At 43.8% G+C, this 21,735-nt stretch overlaps 1 protein-coding gene across 5 annotated transcripts in view; it reads left to right on the top strand.

Moving 5' to 3' along the window:
* Positions 1 to 21,735, top strand: part of DIS3L2 (DIS3 like 3'-5' exoribonuclease 2) — a 181,692-nt gene that overhangs the window by 101,702 nt on the left and 58,255 nt on the right. For all 5 annotated transcript variants that reach the window (XM_051781609.1, XM_051781608.1, XM_051781610.1 and 2 more), the window contains 3 exons: positions 5,597 to 5,709; positions 12,632 to 12,739; positions 17,254 to 17,487. In XM_051781609.1, coding sequence (XP_051637569.1) covers positions 5,597 to 5,709; positions 12,632 to 12,739; positions 17,254 to 17,487 — 455 coding nt within the window. The remainder of the gene's footprint in view (positions 1 to 5,596; positions 5,710 to 12,631; positions 12,740 to 17,253; positions 17,488 to 21,735) is intronic.

The raw sequence follows: 21,735 nt of genomic DNA, 5'->3' as shown, positions 1-21,735 counted from the left end.
TGTAAGTATCTGACTTAATGGTGCAGTGGTACCACTTGCACAGAAGAGCTCTTTCATTCTTCTGCAGAGTTATTGCACCAAGTTTTAAGGTAGTTTTCAGGAAAGGTATAGGTAGTAGGTGCCTTCTGGATGGCAGCATCTTCTGTCACAAGGTGATGAAGAGCTGATGTGAGTTCACTGGTGGCCCACAGGAAAGGAAACTCCTTATGTTTCCCTGCCTTGGTGACATGAAATGATCTGTGTGGTCTGGAGACTGGTCATATTTATGCTTGGATGGAAAAGTTGCTGCTCTGCCCCCCAGGGACTTGTCCCATTCTCTTGAGATTACAGGATTCAGATCCTTCTACCAGAGTCTTTTTGTGAGGTTATGTCAAGGAAGAGACCTTTAGAGAAGGGAAAAACTATTACTTGCTTAAAAAAAAAAAAAGGTGTAATTAGTTGCATTTCAGTTGGCTGAAGAACCATCATGTGATAATTTAAAAAATTTGGTTTCTTGGTAAACAAGTTAATGGATTTATGCTCAGTTGCACTGTGCTTTCAAAAAGCAAAATGGCCCTAGGGCACACAAGTAAAATTTAAGCACTTTCTTTATTTTAAAATAAGTAAAAGATACTAATTTTCTGAACAACAGCTTGGCTTCCTGTGGTGGAAGAGTAACCTCAGACAAGAATTAAAGCCACCCACCTTTGTCTTCAGGCTTCAGAGCAGAGAAATAACTCACTCTTTCTGTGGTTCCACTTTTATTTTTTATTAAACTCTTCTCTTCTCTGTCTTGCACTTTCTTTCCTTTCCCACCTGCTCTTTTCTCCCAGTCTTGCTCTTTTCTCTCTCTCATTTGTTCTCTATCCCAAGATGGTCACTTCTGACCCTTAAGTTGTGGATGTACATCCACATGCCAGAGAGAAGCAGAAATATTTGGGTTTGGATCAGGTCCTTCATTTGAAAGTGTGTGTTAAAAATCCCTGATGGCCCTGCCTGGTTCCAGCAGCTTCCCCAAGTCTTGGTGCTATTTTTTGCCTTGGTGCAAATGGCATTTTTTTGTGTGTCTACCTCTATGTCATACCTCTATTATGGCCTGTAGCCCCTCTGGCTGTCCCTTCTGTAACTGGGACTCTCCATAGCAGACACAGTCCTCTCCTGTTTGCCGTGATCACATGTGAGAACCTCAGCCTTGATTAAGACCCACGCTCTTCTCTAGAACTGCCAGTAGCAACAAAATGTGCATGTAGGTTAAAGGCCTCATTTCTCTCTCTTTATGCAAGCTTTTCATACTTTTGCAAGGTGCTAAATACTGCTTTGCAGGTAAGAGCAGCAGCATGATACCCCAGGGCAGGGGAATGGGAAAAGAGCTGTAATTATTCGCTGCAAGAGTTTGGTCTAACCAGGGAACAGGGAAAAGCTGACTGCCTTGAACTGCTGGCAGTAGGTGAGTAGTTGGCTGTTTTCTGGCTAGAGCAAACACTTTATATCTGCTTTGAACTCTTCTGTATCTCACTGAGGGATAAAGGCAGTGTGAGAAATAGAGGTTAAAACAAAACCCCTGATATTCAATTTTAAGTTGACTCAACACATTTGCTCATGTTTGTCTTCCTCCTGAGAATGATGATGCTTGAAGGTGAGATGGAGATAAAGGGGAGTGTGTCTACATGGTAGAGAATTACTTTGTGATGTTTTATCCTTGAAGAGCTGCATTTTTAAGTTACATGGTCCTAAAATTCACATATGCTAAGGTATGAAGTGAACTTGCTTGGTCTGTCTCTCTGGATTTGTACTATGACTGAGTAGGGTTGCTGAAGACAGGGAAGAAGGATTTGCTGACTGTGTTCCCTCACCTACTGTTCAAACCCATTCAACTCAACTTTCTAATTTCTGGGGCAAATGATGTGACTTGCTGGGTTGGCAGTTTTTATGAAGCATTTACAGTCTGGAAATGCCTTTTCCTTCTCTTCCAGCTATTTCTTGCTAATCCTTTTTTGTTTGTAATTTTCCTCAATAAAGAAGAAAAGAAGTTCTCTGAACTGTTTTGTCATAGAGAGTGAGATCATCAGAAAAAAGAAAAAAATGAACAGCTTGTTCTTTGTTCTTCTGCAAGGTGCCACCACTCTTCTTTGATTTTAGCATCGTATCGACACACACAAGGTTTTGGAGTGGGTTCAAACAAACCAGATTCTCAGATCAAGGAACCAAACCTTCTCCAAAACAGCTGTGTGCCTGGTGCAGCATCGTGCTGGGGGAAACCTGCCTTTCCCCTCCCAGCTCCCAAGGGGAGTTTTGGTGGCTGAGTGCCCAACCCTTTTCCTATTTCTACTTGCAGACCTTTGGGGAGAGCTCCTCATTGCAAAGGGCCTCATTATTGGGTTTTGCAATGCCATGGTGTAATTTCAAACAATGCTCCTGTCTCCCATCCATCTCTGTCGCTGCATCTCTGTAGTTGCAGAGAGGAGCTAATAGGGTTCAGCTGGTTAATAAAACACACGTTGCTTGATTCTAAACTGCATTCCCTGTTGCTAAACATCTCCCATGAGCAGCTTTGTAGTGGTAGAGTTTGAATGACATGACAGTTTTGCACCCACTTCCAGATGAAATGATGTGAAATGAAAAACTCCCAGAGATCCTGAGTGAAAGAAGCCATCCAAGTGCCTTCAGCATTTTTCATTGCAATAGATGCTTCCTGCAGCTCTTCCTTTAATAGCAGTGTATGAAGTGTCTGGCTTAATCTCCTGTACATTCTTATGTAAATTCCTTTAAAAAAACCCCAAACCTTAAACTGGTAGTGTATACCTAGCTTTAGGGGTTGTTGTGCAGCTTTTGCTCTTCTGTAAGAGAATTTGGGATGAAGCAAATCTGTGGTTTGTAAAGTACTTGTTTCTCTAAGAAATTTAGGGTATAAAAGTCTATCTTGATAGACAGCTACATAGCAAGGTTGGAAGCCTCAATTTGCTAGGAAAAGTAGATTTTTTTCATCAAAATGAAAGTGGAGTAGGCCATGTGTAGTAGCCTGTTGTGTGGGGTCCATGTAGTGTCCACCCTTTTCCTCTTTTCTCTGCTCTCTCTGGCAATACTTTTTTGATATATGAGTTCAGGTTTAACTCTCTTTTCCTTTCATTCAGGCCACATTTTCTTTTTTTTTTTCCTTGGGATGTGACACTAGACTTACAATGCGAAATGTTTGTTTTGTGACTTTGTCATAAAAATTAATGAGACTAGAAAAACAGTTTGTGGACCTGGAAGAGAATCATAGTGAATAGTATTTCTCTATCCACAAAGCTCTCTCGTTTTAATTAGCAAATAAACCAGCAGGCAGGTATTTCTTTGCAGGCTTAGGCTGGTATTTTGTCTAGCACATTCAAAAGCAGTGATTTGAGAGAAATCAGATTGGTTGATCAATGTGCTGTATCTTCAAGTTCTCTTGGTCTGAATATTTTGGGGGTGAGGGAGATAGGGTGATTCATACTTGAGCAAGATAAACCCAAGAGCTGCCAGTTTGCATTATGTCAATGTATGTAAGAAAATATTTAGATAGAATTTCCATTAAAAGTTCAAAAGCAAGGGGCTCACGCTGACCCCAGCTTTTAGAAGCTCTGGTGGGAAACCTGAATGAAATTTAACTCTGCTCAGTGTGTTTTCGTTGGCCGACTCCATGTTTTATTATCTCATGCAATGAGATCTTTCTTGGTTTGTCGATTTTCTATTGAGGACAAAAAGTTCATGTATGTAACAGTGCACATATTGAATTAAAGTACGATTAAAGGCATGATGTAATGACCCCCTCTCCTTTTCCTTTAGTCAATATTTGCCTGCAGGGTCAATACATTACAATATTGACTTCAAAGTGTTCGATATTTTTTTACCTTCTGAGTGTGTTGGCTTTGAGTGTGTGTAATATTAAACCTGTTGGTTGAACTGTTGGTCTAAGACTTACTGTCTAAGTAGTTTCAGGCTTGGATGCCTAATCCATGTAGAGCAGCTTTCAAGGCATGTGATAATATCACAACACAGCTGTAGGCAGTTTTCTGAGGTGAACCATTTAATCTGCAGTCTTTGCTCCCAGCTTCCTAACGAGTGGTGGAATTTGTCCCTTGGTGTGCGATGGGATTATTGCCCTCTGTCCCTGCTGCCATCGTATTTACTCTCTGCAGGACCTTCCAGTGACTGGAGGTTACGTGGGCAGATCCAAACCCCAGCGCTCCCATTTTCCATGTGCGTTTCTGCTGCCTTTACATCTGTGTTCTGTCAGAGTGTACAAAAGCCACTCAAAAAGCAAGATGACACTTTATGTACTCAAAGTGCTGTGCAAACATGGCCTAATAAAGTTAAAATCGTTACCAATTCAAACAGTTGTGCAGGGTGGGCTGGTGCTCACTGAGCTCCCAGCTGGGACACAGTGGGCTGGGTGCCTCTCCTAATATGAGCTTGATCCTTCTCACATTTTCTCTTCACCTGTACCCATTTCCTTTCCCACTCTGCTGAAATTCTGCATCATTACCCATCAGAAGGGCACATGGGCAGATGTACTGCTTAATGACAACAGCAACAAGCCATTTTTCCTTGAAAAACGTGACACTCTAGAGAAGGGCTTTGATAACGTTCCTTGTGAGGTGTATAAATAAACAGGATTGACACCAGTGTGGGATCTTATTACTTTGTCTCTTTAAAAAAATTAAGGAAAGAAGAAATATTTATAGATACCCAGAGGTTAGTGAATTCCTCTAAAGAACCAAATGTTATAATTAGGAACCCGCTGCACTTAGAAGTATTCTACAAATAAGCACCTCAAATCTAGCCTAGTCCTTCCAGAGAAAACAAAGGTCAATAGGCTGCTTTGAGGATTAGCAAACCAGAATTTCTTGGACCCAGCTACTAATTACTTCCAAAGCTGAGGATGATCACTACTTCCAAATCCCAATTAGTGCCAAAACCTCATGATAAACCTCAGTAGTACTGCTCTCTAGCCTAACTTTTGAATTAAGATACTTCTAGACTGGACTCTAATTAAAGGATAAAAAACCAAATCTGAAGGGCAGGCAGGATAACAGTGGGAATATTCTGTTATTGGAAAGCTGCACTTGTGCATAGCCTGATCCAAAGCCATTGAAGACTTCCCAGGTCCCCAGCAGCAATTTGGGCTTAACCAGCTTGAAGTGGAAATAAGTGCAGCTCTAAGAACCCAAAAACGTGTGACCAACTGCTCCATGCCTGGGAAATGGGATTCTGCATTGCCTGTGTGCTTGTAAGGTGGGGTCCCATTTTTCTTGCGTGCAAGATAACAAAGGGATGAGGACTGAGCTCACTATTACAAGCTTCTAACTGGAAGGACTTATCCACATAGTTTTTAAGGGTTTTCACATTTCCACCACTGTGCTCAAGTATTTGTATTCCCTTGTATGCTGTAGCCACACTGGTTGTGAATTTGGTAGTGTCCTGAGAGACCACAGTTTTCATCTCAGATGGAAGAGGTGGAAAGACGTATAATTTTGGTGAGATATTGGCATAGGGCAAAAAGGTAGCACTGGGGAGAAGGGGAGAGGAGTCAGAGTTAAATATGTCAGCAGTTCATGTCTACGCACAGCCTACTGACTTCCTTGTGCAATTCCAGGGAACTTGGAAGTGGGAGTTCACATCGCGGACGTGAGCTACTTCGTGCTGGAAGAAACAGAACTGGATAAAGTGGCGAGCGAAAGGGCGACGAGTGTCTACCTAGTGCAGAAGGTAAGCACAGCTTTTCCTTTTTCTGTCTGGTGACTGTCTTACGTTTACCATAAATTGATTTTCAAGGTTCATTGCCAGATGCTCACAATCAAAATCTGGCTATTATTGCAGGAAGCCTACAGAAGTGAGTAAGCTGGTGCAAACACAAGAGCTGACATGGCTGCTGACCACCTTGGAGCTTACGGGGAGAGCACGGGGTGGAGCAGTTCGTGACCCTGTGTCTGTGGTCAGAGACCCACGTGGGCCAGGGGTCACCAGCTCAGGAGTGCTGGCCTGAGCCAAGCCTGACAGACCTGAGCTGGCTCCTCTGCTTTGCTCTTGGGAGCTTGAAATCGGCAGAGGCAGTGGAGAGTTTTGACTTTGCCTTCAGTGCAGTAGTACAGCTCATCCCTCCCACAGGTGGATGTATGGTAGAGTAGGGTGTAAAACACCATAACAAACAAATATCTTGAGGTAAAACAGAAAGCTCACACTTTATTTTATCTGAGTATCACAAAGAGTGGGGAATGGTGTTCCTTCATCACACAATGAAAAGATATTTGAAATTACACGGATTTTAGCATATCAGAATTAAATGTTAAATTCAAGTTTAATGTTGACTTCTAAACTCAAAAAATGAACAGGTTCAAGTTGGAAAGGAAGCATGTAGGTTTTGTCTGTGGCTGTCTCCTTTTCAGTTGAATAAGCAGAAACACTTTGTAGCTCATCAGATACCACTGTCACCATGCTTGCAGGAAAGCTAGAAAACTTGGCTGTCAGTGCCCTGTGTAGGCTTGAGTCATCAGCTGCATGAAGAAGAGTGTTGAAGCAGATTAACCTACTTCTGCTTGCACTTCCATTCTGTCAGGCTAAAGTCCTTCTGTCCACAACCCTTCCAGGATGACAGGATGTTTCCTATAATAAATAAACATATCCTACTTGCTGCTAAGGATTAGGAGTGATTCTTCCCTTTCCTTCCCTTCCTGGTTTTCAGGGTTGTTATCTGGGGAGGGTTTTGTAATGATCCTTATTCCACTAGCTTCCTGTGTCCTCTCCACACTTTCCAGATGATAAAATGATTTATGTTGCTCTAGTGAAATCAAATTAGTGGTTTGATATCAAGCCATTAACCTTCCGTATCTGTTCCGTAACTTTCTTTGGGTAGAAACGGCAAGGCACAGCTTTAGGGGACCTCAGCGAGTCTGGGTGATTTCAGCTCCCTGTGGAACAGCTGTGGTAGCAGTGCCAAAGTGTCCCAGTTGGATTGGTGGTAGTGACACCAACACCACGTATGTGCTGCGTGCTGGGAGACCCCAGTTCCCAGTGACTTGCTGTTCTCTGGGAGTGGGAAGCAATGCATATCTCATGGAAACAGCAGTTCTGGCACCAGTCTTCCCAATCCTAGTCTCTCCCATGATAAGCCCTTGGCTTCTGCTGTGCTCTGCTTGCTCCTCTGATGGATGACTCGATGGGTGTAGCAAAGCTGTGATCCAGGAGGATGTTGTGGCAGCATTTCCAAGTCAAAATACTGTGGTTTGAAGGCATGTGATTCTTTTTTAAAAGGAGAAGGAAGATTTTTATAAGGAAAGGAGACATTTTTCATAAAAATCCAGTTGAATGCAAAAGCTAATTCAATTTTTTTTTCAAAGCATGTTTTCTCCCTAGCACTACCAGTCAGTCCTGTGCAATGCCAACATAAGTTACCTGTTGGCCCTAATCTTCAATTTCTCTTCAACTGCTTGGCCTAGCAGTCAGGATAAATGTTTCACCCACACTTCTGCCCCGCAGAAAATATATTTTAAAAGAGTAAACTGGGTTAGATGATGAAATTGTCAATATTTTAGTTGCAAGAGATGAAAAGGAGCTAGGGGATGGGCAAAGGAAAGCAGCTGGGCTGTCTGAAACAAGATGGTAGTGTGACTCTTGTAGAAAATATGCTTTCCTTTGATGGAACTGTTTCCTAAGACAGCTGTGATTCTGCGAGAGGTTAGCACCACGCTAATCCTCCCCAAAAAGTTAAATAAAGCCACATATTTAATTTTCCTGAACCATGTATCCAAAAGGGGAGTTATTGTGTAATTGCTAGTGGTCTTTTTAATAAAAGTCAAAAGTTTTTGAAATAAGAATGTATCAGGTTTTAAGAAGCAAGAAAACCTAAACAGTTTCCTCTTTTTTGGCACATCTTGTACTGTTATTTTAGGTGTGAAGCAGCTCGAGTGAGAGGTCAGCCATAAATCCCTATAATATTTTACTGGTCCTATTTTACACTGGAGATCAAAGATCGAAACTGTAAGCCTGTCTTCATGTTAAGTCCAAGGACTTCAAGACATTCACTTTTGACACCAGCAGGTTGTCAGGGTGTTGATATTTTGATAATCTCAGGCTGAGTAACAGAGAGTTGCTCAAAATCTGAATTCATGGAAGTGTTGATACAACTTCTGAGCAGAAATCTTGGCTCGTAAACAAATTGCCTATTTCCTTTGAGTGTCTTTTAGTGTATAAGCAAGAGACTTGCTGAGCCCACTCCATTGTTGGACTTCAGCATCCTCCTCCTGGCTCTGGGGAGAGCAGCTGATGGAAACTCTTGATTAATACAATCCCTCCCAATCAGATGGGTGGTGGGAGAAGGAGTCACCCTGGGAGTCAGCAGTGGTCGTAACCAACCTGAACCAAGAATGAGGGTCAGCCAAAGCGGGATGCCAGCAGAATGGAGTTGTTTGAAGAGAGTAAAACTGCTGGTGCAACTTTGTGAGGATAAGAGGTTATTCTTCCAGAATTTGTTCCCTTTTCCCTTTGGTTGACTGGCCAGTTTTCCCCTTCTGTTCCTTGCAAAGGAACAGACTCACTGCTATAGCGAGTCCATTGGTGGGAGCCACTCTTGGATAACCTGCTCTGAACCTGGCTGCATCAGATGTTTCTGATTTTTATCAGAGTTTTTGTCATCCCAGCATGTGTGTGCTCCTCTCCCACTGCGCAGCTCCCTAGGAATGAGTCTGAGACTGGAAACTCACATTTGGTTTCTGGAAGCACTTTATTAGTCAGAGTGACAAAACAAAACAAACCCAAGGGCTCTCACAATCAGGAGGTTAGATCTTCCCATGCAGAGAAGTCAGCTGCTAAGCAGTGTGACCAGCCACGGTCACAGGTCTGTCTGTTTTATAACACTGGGATGACAAAGTGTAGGAACCTCCCCCAGCCCCAGCAGTGCCTTCTCTCACTTTGGTTTTCCAGTGCTGCCCATGGCTTTGGCTGGGACATGGGTCTGCCCATGGGGAGAATGGCCATTGGGCACTGCTGGAGCAATGAGTCTCCAGGGTAGTGCTGAACACTGGAAATAGGAAGAGATAAATCCTCTGTCTGTGGTTTTATTTGAAATGCAGACCTGCTTCTGCCAGCATTGTGTATATCAGCCTTTCACTCAAAGAAGAGCCCTTTCCAGTATCTCTTGAGCCTTATTAGGCTTATGGGGAGAAATGATGTCTTTTATTAGTCTGACTGATAGAGGGGGATGAAAACCAGACGAGCTCTCACCACCCAAGCCTTTCTTCAGCCCTGGTTTCTATGACACATTCATTAGAAAGGATTTCCTGGGGGGTGTAAGTCCTTTTTTACATTGTAAAATTCTTTTGCCTAGCCCTGTTGGGCCTCTCCAACTGCCTTTCTAGATTCAGCTACATTTATAGACCCCTTATTCCAGGTTTACGATCCCTGTATAAGCCCAGGTGACTTTATTTCCACCTGCAGTAAAACCAAGCTGAATTGATGTGATCCCCAATGTAGCAATTTGCCAAGGAAACCACTTCACACTGGAGGTGCTATCCCTCGGCAGCGTTTCAGCTCGCTGGATTTCTGCGTGCCGTGGCACTCCACAGGGCAGCTGGCAGGCACCACTGTCTCTTGGCAGACAGTCACGGGAAGGGCAAAGCATTTAAAAAATGCCGGGCAACCTCTGGATTATTCGAGGTGATGCTACGCAACTCGGCTATTTTGCAAATCTGGACATGAAAGACGTACTTAGGGAAATCTCCTCTCATCCTGTGTCTCCGTCAGAAAGAGATGGAGATAATCCTGTTGCCAAAGTTCCTTTGGGCAGCCCCTGGGATCTCTCCTGAAACATCTTGCTCTCTGAGTGTGACACAATTGTGACATCTTTGTTTGTTAAATGCTGGGCTTGCAATTACTAGGAATCCTTTCAGGCTGTGACCGTATCGTGTTAAGGAAAAAGGAAATGTGTATTTATAACTTAAACTTCTGTGCCTTGTGACAGCTGGTTTATTCTCCATGTAGAGGGTGAAGAGGAATCGTGATGTTAAAGCAGAGGGAGACAGTCAGCCGAGGCTGTCGAGGTGTTGAAAACAGGTGTCTTTTAATTCAGTAGGGTAGATAAAATTGAAATACCTTCAGTTCAAGGTCACATTATGCTATGTATGTGTTTGCTGAGCCCAGGAAAAAGTTGATTGCATTCTTGTTCTCCCATGAGACTTCCTCAATGGCTTGGGTTAAGTTACTTTGCCTAAAGTTTCTCTCCTGTAAAACAAGGGTAACGCAGGTTGATGCTTCCCTATTTAACAGTAGATTTGTTACAGCTAATTGCTTGTTGAGTGTTTAGTGCTGTAATTATGATCTGAGTTAAAGCTTTGCTTGTGTTTCACATCATTGAAAGCCCTTCCATTGAATTATAGCCTCTTGAATTGGATATTAATCCTGCTCAAGTACACTTAAAACAGGCATCCCATTGTTTGGTTTGGGCTATTCTTCATGGATGGGCTTTCATGTTTCATGTAGGCATTTTTCTAGCAGACTGGTATTGCTGCAGGAAGTCTGAAGGGAAAGAGGGCGTGCTAAGGCACAGAAATATTCAATAAGTACAGACCATTATCAGATAATCAATCACAGAGTTAAGGAGAGAGAGAAAAGCAGCTTTTAATTTGGGTGGAAAAGGGCATCGGAGCTTTTATTAAATTACTAGCACTTTGTTCACTGTGACCTGAACTTCAGGGTCTCATGGTGGTCACGGGTGATCTTAGGCAGGCAGGGATTTCCGATAGTCTGTAAAGCTATTTTCTCTCCTTTCTGGTGTGGGTTGGCACCACTCATGCTAAATTTATAACCTTGTGGTGCGGGTCCTCCCAGGCAGCATGGCTGAGCTCACGTACTGGATCTGTGAGTTATGAATGTACCAGTATTGTTAACGTTCTGTTCACAACTGGAATAACAGAGTTGATGGCCTTTGTGTTGTGGGAAACAGCTTATCATAGGCTGTGCCCTTGTGACCTTCCAGCTGAACCAGGGCTGCTGATTCATGTTGTGACTCCCTGACAGTCCCAGACTGTACAGTTAACCTCTTGGCATTAGCATGCACTGCAGTTAGAATGGATTTATAGCCATCATCTGGTGCCAAACCACAAATGTGATTAAATATCTTAAGAGTCATTCCTTCAAAACAAGAGGTAAGTATCAAGTGTGTGCACTTGAGGAGAAAATGGACACCTGAGACTGTTCTTTCTTACTGGTTTGAAGAGCAGTTATTCCCCTGCATCCAGGTATCTCTGAAATCACTAAACAGGTGTCACAGAGTTTGGAAGAGCTGGGATTTGTATGCCAGTCAGCTTCCTGCTGGTCCTATATTTACAGGCTGGCACTCAGAGCAGTCAAAACGGAAACTAAATTAAATAGCTAAATTATTTTATGGCAACCAAGTAGAGCATTTCTCTCTGTTTTTCTGGAACACACCAGCCCACATTGCTACTCAAAATAAACAAGAGGAATAACTTGGTGGTTCTTTGAGGGCATTTACTGCCTCTTCACAAAGGTAAATAATGAGAAGGGAAATAAGCGAAACTCTAATAATTAGGTTTGCTTCATTAAACAGCTGCTAAAGATTATCTTTACTGCAGACTTCACTTGAGAAATAACTCAGGGATGGTAGAAACACTTGGAGCTGCTCAGGTTTGCTCTAACATGAATGTGCTGAAAAGTTTAGCTTTGTTGGTGTCAGTCAGGTGAGCAGTTTGTGGTTTGGTAATTCAATGTTCATCAGCAGAAATATTGATTAGTTTTAAGGAATTAGGACATGGGTTAAAAAATCCTGCCAGAAATTTGTGTTGACTGACATTTTGTTCAAAAAGACTTGAACATAATAAAGCAATAATTGTTCTCCATTTGGAAACACCATGGTCAATAGTCATAAAACAGACACTTTTGTTTATCTCACCAACATCTACGCATTCCTGTCCGTGCTGCAAAGCCTGGTTCAATCTTCATTGAAGCCAAGCATGGCTCCTTTGATGCACAGGAGAAGTTTCATTTATGCTTTGCAGAGAGCAGGCTTGCATTACTTGCCTGATTACATGGTATTCAGTGGCAAAGCAAGAAACACAGTTCTCAAATCCAAGCTCTTCAGCTCTTGACTGCCAGGACCATGTTTCTTCAACATTAAGTTTCCTGATGTGCTGAGCCTTCCTCATTCTTCCCAGTGCCAAAGCGGCAGTGGGAAAGAAGTGGAAAACAAAGCAAACTTTGTGACCTTAAAAGCTGCAGAGTAAGTGTTTGCATAACCGAGGATGCAGGATGCTCCAGGATGGTTACTCCGTTCTTCAGAGGGGAGCACTGGGAATGATTCCCAGGTTGGAGACTGACAGCTGCCTCTGGTCTCATTGAGGGATGTGAGTGTTGGTGTCATGTCTGACTTCCTCTCATTCTAGAGGGTTTGGTTTACTTACTTGTTCCATGGCAGCAGGCTGTTCTCCATGTGATATAGCTCTGGCAGGGATGATGCATCCCAGAGCTGTGACATAGCCACTCCTGCCACAGAGAATGTGATCCCAACTGTTTAGTGCATTTTCTCCTTCTGTGCATAATTGAGCCTGCCCTTTGCCAACTGTTCAGGTAAGCTTGACCACACTAAAAGCTTGTGTCTCACCAAGGCTCTCTTCTCTTCCAGGTGATCCCAATGCTTCCCAGGCTGCTCTGTGAGGAGTTATGCAGTCTCAATCCTATGCAAGATAGACTGACATTCTCTGTGATGTGGAAGTTGACTCCAGAAGGCAAGGTACTTCAAGTAGCAGGCAGTCATCCTGCTAATCTGTCCTACCTTGGTGGCCAGCCCCTATTCTTGCAGAGAGTGGTAAAAATGCTATCCCTTAACACCCAGGTGGATAGCAAAGGTGAAAAATACTGGAGGATGTAAAACTGTCCCTGTATCTTGTCTTGCTGATGATATACTGTGGAATTTCCAACTGGACTAATCTCTCAACATGGTGGAGAAAGGAGGAATATTTGTATGAATCTCAGGAATAGAGAATGTCCTGCTCCTTGCCAGGTCACCCAACCATTTAATGTCTTGCCTGCAGCAGCAATTCAAAGCTAATGCTTTGGGTGGTACAAGATGTGTCCCCCGACTCCAGCCCTGCCTTCACAGGCAGTTGTGCAATGCGGTGGATGTGGGCAGTATCCCTCTGCCTCTCTCTGGTAAACAGACTATTTAATTCTTCTTCAGAGCTGCAAATTACATCAATCCAAATAAAGCATGATAGCCCTTCAGCAAAGGCACAGCTACATCCTCTGCATGTGTTATTTCCAGGGAGCAGTTGTGGAAGCTGTCTGTTGCTGCAGCGAGCTGCCCTCAGCTGCCTGCCAGCACTCCCCAGGTCTTCATTTCTCTCCCTGTTCTTTTCCCACACTCTTTGTAACCCTAAAATCTCTTTGGTGATCACAGGGTCCCCTCACTAACTAAGAGGGGCTAAAGACTGGTAGGACCAGAGCACGCTCTGATCACTTTTTGTGACTTTTTTTTAAACCACAACTCTTTCTGTGGACGCTATTGTGCCAATTTGGTAATTTTTCACAAAGATTAACTTTACTTCCTTGTTATGATCCCAGCTGCTCTAAAGTATACTGAATCTAACTTTGTGTTTTAGCAAAATAGAGTTGCAGTCCTGATTCTGTATTTCTGCTGCAAGTCCCTGCTGTATCACTGAGGTGGATTGTATGTCTGCTGTGAAAAGTGTTCCCCTTCCTATATTCCCCTGTGATTGCTTATGAGGCCTTCTAATAGTAGCTTCTTGGTGGACCTTTTATTGACTCCGAGTCATCTTTGAACTGCTAATAGTCAAGTCTTAATTAAAATGAGCCTTTAATTACGTCTTTTCTCTTGCTCCATGCAACACATCCATTACTTGTATTTGAAACAGTGCTCAGTCCAACCGTGTCTGACCAGTGAGAAAGTAGGGGATCTGTAGCATCTGCCTTCTGTTGGCTCAGGGAGCAGATCTCCAGAGGAGCAATGATCTGGGCCATGGCCATGCTGCCCCTGGGAGAGCAGGGTGCCTGTGGCCGTTTCCACAAACTGGTTTCTCCTACAAGGACTTTCAGGGTTGCAGTCTTAATTGAGGTCACTTGATGTGAATTCCAGGTGAAGACTGGAGAAGAATTTACTCTTTCCAAGAGAAAAAGTAATTGCAGGGCTTTTGCCTAGAGGGGCATTCTTTTAAGAGCTTGTATTATAGGTGTTACTATGTCCATATCTCAGTGTAAACAGGATCACATGCTCCGCCATGCTCTGCTAGGTGAAAGGGAGGTGAGTTAAAGGCCCCAACACAGCTCTTGAACCTCAGCTGCTGGTGGAGAGCCATGAGAGCACTGACACTGAGGACAGGATGTTCACAGAATCACAGAATATGCTGAGTTGGAAGGGAGCCACAAGGATCATCGAGTCCAACCCTTAGCCCTGCAGAGGACCATCCCCAAGAGTCACACCATGTGCCTGAGAGTATCATCCAAATGCTTCTTGAACTCTGTCAGGCTTAGTGCTGTGACCACTTCCCTAGGGAGCCTGTTCCAGCACCCAGCTATCCTCTGGATGAAGAACCTTTTTCTAATGTCCAACCTAAACCTCCCTTGACACAACTTAAGGCCATTCCCTCAGTTCTGTCACTGGTCACCACAGAGGAGAGGTCAGTGCCTGCCCCTCTTCTCCTCGCAAGGAAATTGTAGACTGCAAAGAGATCTCCCCTCACTCTCCTCCAGGCTGAACAGACCAAGTGACCTCAGTCACTCCTCATACAGCTTCCCCTCAAGGCCCTTCACCATCTCCGTGGCCCTCCTTCCTCAGAGGCTGAAGGGCACTTTATTGCACCCCAAGTGCACAGAGGTACCGTAACCTTGAGCCTCCAAGGCAGAGCTCAGCAGCACTACCAGAGGTGAGAGCTGCTCTGAGATTCCACTGTTCCTATTCCAAAGCAAGTAAGTCTAAAGCTTATGCTTTCCACAAGGAAAAGCCATGCAGATTCCACATTTGAATGTGAGTATTGATAGCTTGTTGGGATTTTTAATTCTGGTTTTCTTTTAGAAAAATAATGCCAGGTTTAGCCTTTTCTGGAGACAGGCACTTTCTTGTTGCTATTGCTCTTGGGTTCTGAAGTTTTTCTCTTCTAGTTTTCATTGACTGTAACAAAATGTTGCCTGAGCAGCACTCCACATAGCTCCATGGACTACAGTGGGATAGTGTGACACAGTGTATCCGAAATGACTTTCCAAGGGAGAGGCGTTGACCTTATTGTTCCATCTGTGCTGTTCCTCTGAAGCAGAGCTGGGCGTTAATAGGAACGGCGTAGCACGTTCTTGTTGGGATGCAGTCAACAGAAAGATATTTGCAAACAAACAATGCAACTTTTCTTTTTAAGTTTTGCCTACTGATGTTTGAAGCACAGCCCTGCTGGTTCCTTCTAACAGTGACAAGGAAAAATTGCTTCAGTCTCAAACATCCTGTACAAACACTGTGTTTTCCAGGCTCAAAACTGTTGTCGTCAGCCAGGACGTGATACAGACACTGCCTTGTGTGGAGAAAGACCTCAGCCCCCTGCACAGCTATGCCACACCCTCAGAGAGACCTGTAGCCCCAGAGACTGTGCTGTTGGGAGGGTTTCAGCTGAGCAGCACTGGCTGCCATCACATGCTGTGCTCAGGAAGTGGATCATTTAAAGAGCAGTGCAGCCTCTTCCACACCAGAGATTGTGTTTGCTTAATATCAGGAGATTTCTTGGGTCCAGCAGATTTCATCAGATGTTGCTGACCTACCACATATGCATCCCCCATCACCACAAGAAGCTGAACCACATTTAATGGGATGCAGCAGAGCACAGAGGAGGTGCTGCCAGCACCATCACAGCATCTCTGTTCAGCTTTGTGGCTTTCTCTTCCTTTCTTTCTCCTTGGCTTAGAGGAAGGGACACACACAGAATAACCATGAGCTGAGGGTCAGAGCACTTTACATTGCAAGATGCCACTTGCTGCATCTCCACCGTTAGAGCACTTTTGAATTAGAAATGAGCTTAAATGCCCTGTGACTTTCAGAGCTCTGATCTGCAGAGTTATACTGCACAGTATATATTCTGTGAGGGAGCAAGGGTATTTTTGGGATCAGTCCTTTGCTGCTAAGCAGAGAGTTTGTCTTTCTGAAGCCATGTCCTTGATGAGGCTGTCACAGAGATCTGGCTGTTCTCCCTGGGCACTGTCACTTGCAGAATTTACCTTGTCCTGTTGTGCTGATGAAGGGGTGAGGTGGCACTTGTAGCTAAGGGAGAATTGTAATTCTCCAATCATTCTCTGAGCACTTGTGCTTTGAATGGTTTATCAGAGACTGCATCTCTCTCCAGAGCCCTCATGCCAATGCTCTTGACTTTTGTGAAGAGCCTTCTGCCCATGTCCTTCTGCGCTTTCTCACTGGCTTGATGAGCTGTTGAATTCTTTTCTGTATCTCAGCTGAAGATAGATTTTCCTTTCTTTTTTAAGACATAATTCTGAATTGCTACTTCTACATTGGTATTCTGTTAGGGAGTTTAAAACTGAGTGACTTCTGATTTAAAATAAAAGAGTATTATAAGCAATTTATAGAATATTTTCCTTTCAATTCCAAAATAGTTTGGAAGCCCAGGAAGGTTCCTGACTTGAGTTTGGGCCTAGGACCATAAACATGTTTAGAGAAACAAGGGATCAGTGACTCTTTATCTCTCCTCCAGATCCACCAAAGTCCTACTCAGGTACTTTCACAAGTGCAAGTCATACACTGAGATTCTTGCAGTACTCTTGAAAACAGCGTATTTTAAGGCCAGCCCCTCGTACCCTGGTGGCCACACTTTAATTGAAGAGGTGGAATTCATTCTGCCATGTTTTAGGTAGGAGATCTGGCATGTGGGTATCTGCCTGTTGCCACTCCTGCAACCTGGTAACCTTTGACTCAACGGACTGATTTCAAGTTCTGGATTGGCTGTAGTTCTTTGGGCTCTATGAAGGAGGGAAATAAGGTAAAGAAGGGAGATCCAAGCAGTTCCCTATGTATATGCACAATATATTGTTATGCATTACATCCATGTGCATGTTACTCAACATTAGACAACCTATATGGGCAAAAGGCCTGAAGGTCTCAGCAGGACAAGATCTTCTCTTGGAGATCACAGGCAGTGGTGAGGTCTGGTGTCATTCCTTCCAGTGTTTGTACAACTTCCCAAGCTTTCATGCACTGGAAGAATGAGTCCTCAGATCGGTTTACACTTTCCAATTTTGCAGATCCTTGATGAGTGGTTTGGGCGGACAGTCATCTGCTCCTGCGTGAAGCTAAGCTACGAGCATGCACAGATTATGATTGAAAGCCCTGGGAAGGTGTTATCACCTGAAGAACTGCCCCCTGTCTCACCTCAGCACTCAATAGCTGAGATCCAGGAAGCTGTGCTGAACCTGCATCGAATTGCCCAGAACCTCCGCAAGCAGCGCTTCGCCGATGGTGCCCTGCACTTAGACCAGGTGAGTACAGCCCCTTAGGGGGCTCCCACTCCACTGGAGCAGTTTCACCTTGTACCCCCTAAGAATTTCCCAATCAGTCTAAAACCTCAAAGGGTAAAGTTAAGGGTGGATTAGAAAGGCAGGTTTGGGTGCCAATGCCTTCTTAACAGAGGCATCAAATTATGTACCAAAAGCACTAAGTTAAGTAGGATTAAAAGAAAAAATCCCTGTTTTTTAAGGAGTGGTCCATCTTTCAGCATTTTTCAAAATCCTAAAACCCTGCTGGACTGGGTAAGTAATTCATACAGTGAAACAAATCATGATGGTGTCGTTCATTATCATGCAGTTCAGATATCCTTAGTGCACATTTCACTGTGAAAGGCTCATCCTCCACATTTATTTCTGTGCTTGCAATACTCTTGTTTTCCACAGCTTTCATAGCAGTTTTCTGTGCTGGGAAAATGGCTAACTGTTATCTAAGATAATACTTATAAGTGTTGGGTGTGTTTCAGGGAAAGAAATGCTAGTGGGGAGGTTTTCTGTCTGGGGTGATTTAAATAATCTTGTATCAGTTGTGGTATGTGTCATTTCTATTTTACAAGGAAGTCCAGATGTTTTAGGCTATCACAGCAAAAATACTTTTGCATATGATGTTTAGCTGCTCTGAGGTGGCTTCTGATAGTTTTTTTGGATGGGAGGTTCCAGTAATTTGTAGAACCCAGTGGTCTTCTTGAGCAGGAGACAAAATAATCTCTTAACAAAAGGAAGCTCTATTGTTTCATTTTGCAAAATGAGCATGAGTCAATATAAGGTTATTACTGAGAAAGAAGCTACGTAAGAGGTGTAAACAGGACTGTTATATGTAAGACATACGTTGTAACTCTTCCCTTTTACTCAGAATTGTGTTGTTGTCTCCAGTTGCAGGAAAGGTCTAATTTTAGAGAAATCATTGTTGAGCAACAGGAGCAAGAAGTGTCTGTGATCTGTGTTCTTCCCCGACAGAGCATGTGGCTTATTCTGGCAGAACTGCCATGAAGAGGAGGCAATGTGCTTTCCCCCATGACTAAAATGGACAAAATGACACATGTGTATCTTCAGTTGCACTAGAGGAGATTGGGATTTTACTTTAGGATAAAATTTCTGGCATAGGCATTGTGGTGTCTGGGGGCTATCTTGCCTACATCTGTTGTAGGATGTCTTGGAGGCTTGGTGTGGCACACCAGTGAGCCTGGAGCAAGGACATTTGCTTAGGTCCCTCCTTACTCAAAGGAAATAGTCATTCTTAAAATTATATTAAAATCATTTTTGGAAATCAAACTTCCACTTTGGACTTTCCTTAACCTCTTTTGGAACAGAGACTTCCCTGTCTGAGGTTTAGCATACAATGGCGAATAAGCTGGACTTCTTTTTCCAAGCACACTCTGAATTCTGAAGGAACATAAAAGACCCAGCCTTTGCATTGGATGAGCTAACTGGGAAGCCTTGAAAGTGTCTAGGTTGGAAATCCAGTCTGTTGTGGCTGGGACCTGTGGCCCAGGAAGTTCAGTTCTGCATTCCACATGTCACTGTTACAGTGTAGTGCTGAGCAGTCACCATGTAACCCTGAGTTGAGTACCTGTTATCAAACTAACTTTGGGGGACATAGGTTTTAAAACAGCTGTGACATTTCTGATGGGGGGATTTAGCCAGGGAAGCATCCTGTTCCAGTGATACCCCATAAAAGATTAGCGGTGTTTTGTTTTGCTCTGTGCAGCTACAGAGGAGCCATTAAAGAGAACATATTGGAGCATCATTTGTGAGATCGGGGTTAAAAGCCACAGCTAAGGGCACCAGAGAGGGCTGATTCTTGCTCAACCTAGTTCCTAAACACTGTGATAAACTGAATTATATCTCACAAGTGGCACTTTAAGTCTGTGCAGAATCTCTCTCCCCTGGCAAGTGTGTCAAAGTAATAGTCTGAGAAGGAAGCATATTTTAGATCAAGGGACACTTTCACCATACTTACTCTTTTCAAGTACTGCCCTGATAGCTGTGTTTTGATAAACTACACCCTCCCCAGCCCGTGGAGAAAGTAATTGCTGTAAGGCCTGAGGATGAACAGTGCGAGGGATCGATTTGTGGACATGGCCAGCAGCATATGGCCAGACAAAGCAATCTGTATCTTTTAATAAAATGGGATAACTCCCTCTGCTTTTGCTCCCCCAATTCCCTGAGTTCCCATGGACACAGCTGTACACCGTTTCCCACTTCCAGCCCTGAGTGAGCAAGCAAGGGTGGGTGTGAATGGGAAACACACCTTTCTAATCACTGGACCTCTCACTGATTTCCTGTTGAGTAATGTAAATCTTGAACAATGAAAGACAAACTCCAGCAGGAAACTAGGGGCAATGAATTATCGAATTCCAAATAAATATGTGAGTGAAGGAAATGATCATCCCACAGTCTTATGGGAGGGGATGGCTGAGCGTGAATGACTCCTGTGCTTTTTTTTTTCCAAGGGATGTGAGCCCTCTTCCTATACATTGCATTACGTTTGAGAGTTCTACCATGGGTCACTCCTGATTGAACAGGGACAGCTTTTTTTCTTCCTTCCACCATGCCATTTTTCAGTGTGAGGTGCTCATGTGCTTCCTGTTGGTATGAAGAAAATCATGGGGGAAAGAATCTCCCATCTTCCTTTGCCACTGGCTGTGGTGGCCTTGGGCTGGTGCTCTCCCTGTCTGCTTCAGTTTTCTCTTTGGAATGATATTGGTCTCCCCCATACCATCTCCAGTGTTATCTCTGAGGCTTCTGGCTGAGTAGCTGTTTCAGGGCCTCTAGCCTGAACACCTGTTTGGTTCCCTACACTATCCATGTAATTTAGGATTTATTCCCCAAACCAAAGAACGTCTCTCAGATTAATCCATTCATGGGCCTATATTTGTAATAGCAGAAATACTGGTTGGCCAGGGAGTTCTTTGGTCCTGACACAGGATGGCTCCAGTAGGATGCAGCAGTGTCAGGCTGGCTGTGCTGTGGTGAGGGGAATGTTTTCTGTTTGAATGTCACTGCTGAATTTTTATGACCTGATGTGAGAGTGGCATCTGCTTGCCCATGGTTTTATCTTTTAGCAGCAATTTTAGAAGAAGGGATCTCTGTAGTTCAACAGATGAGGAATATATTATTTCTTTTAATAACTTAGGAATCATATATCTGGGTCACACAGAAGACCTTGAGACATTATGGAGATAGCATACAGTCTGGAAAGCTTAGGATTTGTGGGCTTGGTGTCAGTATATATGTGTCCCTTTGGGGCTGTGTATTTTCTAATTCGTGCTTCAGTTTAGTCCTGGCACGGCAACCTTCATACCTGCAGCCCCCTCCTTGCTCCCCTCCTCAGTTCCTTTCGTGCTTCTGCAGAGGTCTGGTAATCCTGATGGGATTGCAGGGAATCCTGCTGCATTGGACCATGGGTGCAACCAGAACCACACATCAGTTGTTCCATGGGATCCAGCTGTCCCCATAGGCCCCTTCTGGGACTTTTTCCCTAGAATATGATTTCCTGTGCTCCCTAGTTCCAAATAGCAGCTGAGCTGAGTTTTAGAGGTTTAAAGACTTTCACCTTCAGTGGCTAAGGAGCTTATGAAACTTTGTCCACACAGACAGAAATTAATGTATTTCTTTTCTTTCTCATTCAGAGCTGCAGCTTTTAGATGTAAAGGCAAGAGGCCTTGTATGTGACTTTAAGAAAAAAATGTTCAGATATCTACAGTATTGTCTTCCCCCCCCAGACCTCCTCCCTGCCCAGGACTGTGAAATACCACCCCTGTGCTGTCCTCTCACAGCTCCTGGTGCACCCGCTCTCTAAGCTGGAGCAGAGATCTGACCTGGTTTAAAAAGCAAAGTGAGTACAACCCACAGCTTTCCTTTTTTTTCCTGGCCAGGTTACTTGGAAGCTGGATCGCTTCCCCAACCCACAGCTTTTAGAAACAGTAGCCAGAGAATCAGATAGAAACTTGCTTTCAACAAAAACCATGAAGTTTGCAGAAAAGCTCCTTAGCTCCAGCCTGCCTAGAGGAGACGTTCTGATAAATGGTTCTCTTTTTGGCCTCAGCAGTTTATAAATGAATCACGAGGATGGATGCCTACAGGAAGACAGGTTAAAAAGGATTTCTGTGCGTATTTAAAATGAGAATACCCTGGGATGCTGATCTGTCTCTATGACAACTGTCTGTGAGCTGAGCAATGCCTTTTGTTGTGCTGGTGATTCTGTCTTTGCCAGCACACTTA

Source organism: Manacus candei, unplaced genomic scaffold (assembly GCF_025592945.1).
Source record: "Manacus candei isolate 608988 ecotype Guabito, Panama unplaced genomic scaffold, ASM2559294v1 h1tg000015l, whole genome shotgun sequence".
In the NCBI taxonomy this organism is placed as follows: domain Eukaryota; kingdom Metazoa; phylum Chordata; class Aves; order Passeriformes; family Pipridae; genus Manacus; species Manacus candei.
Note: the sequence above shows the minus strand (reverse complement) of the source record. Positions and strands in the feature narration are given on the sequence as shown.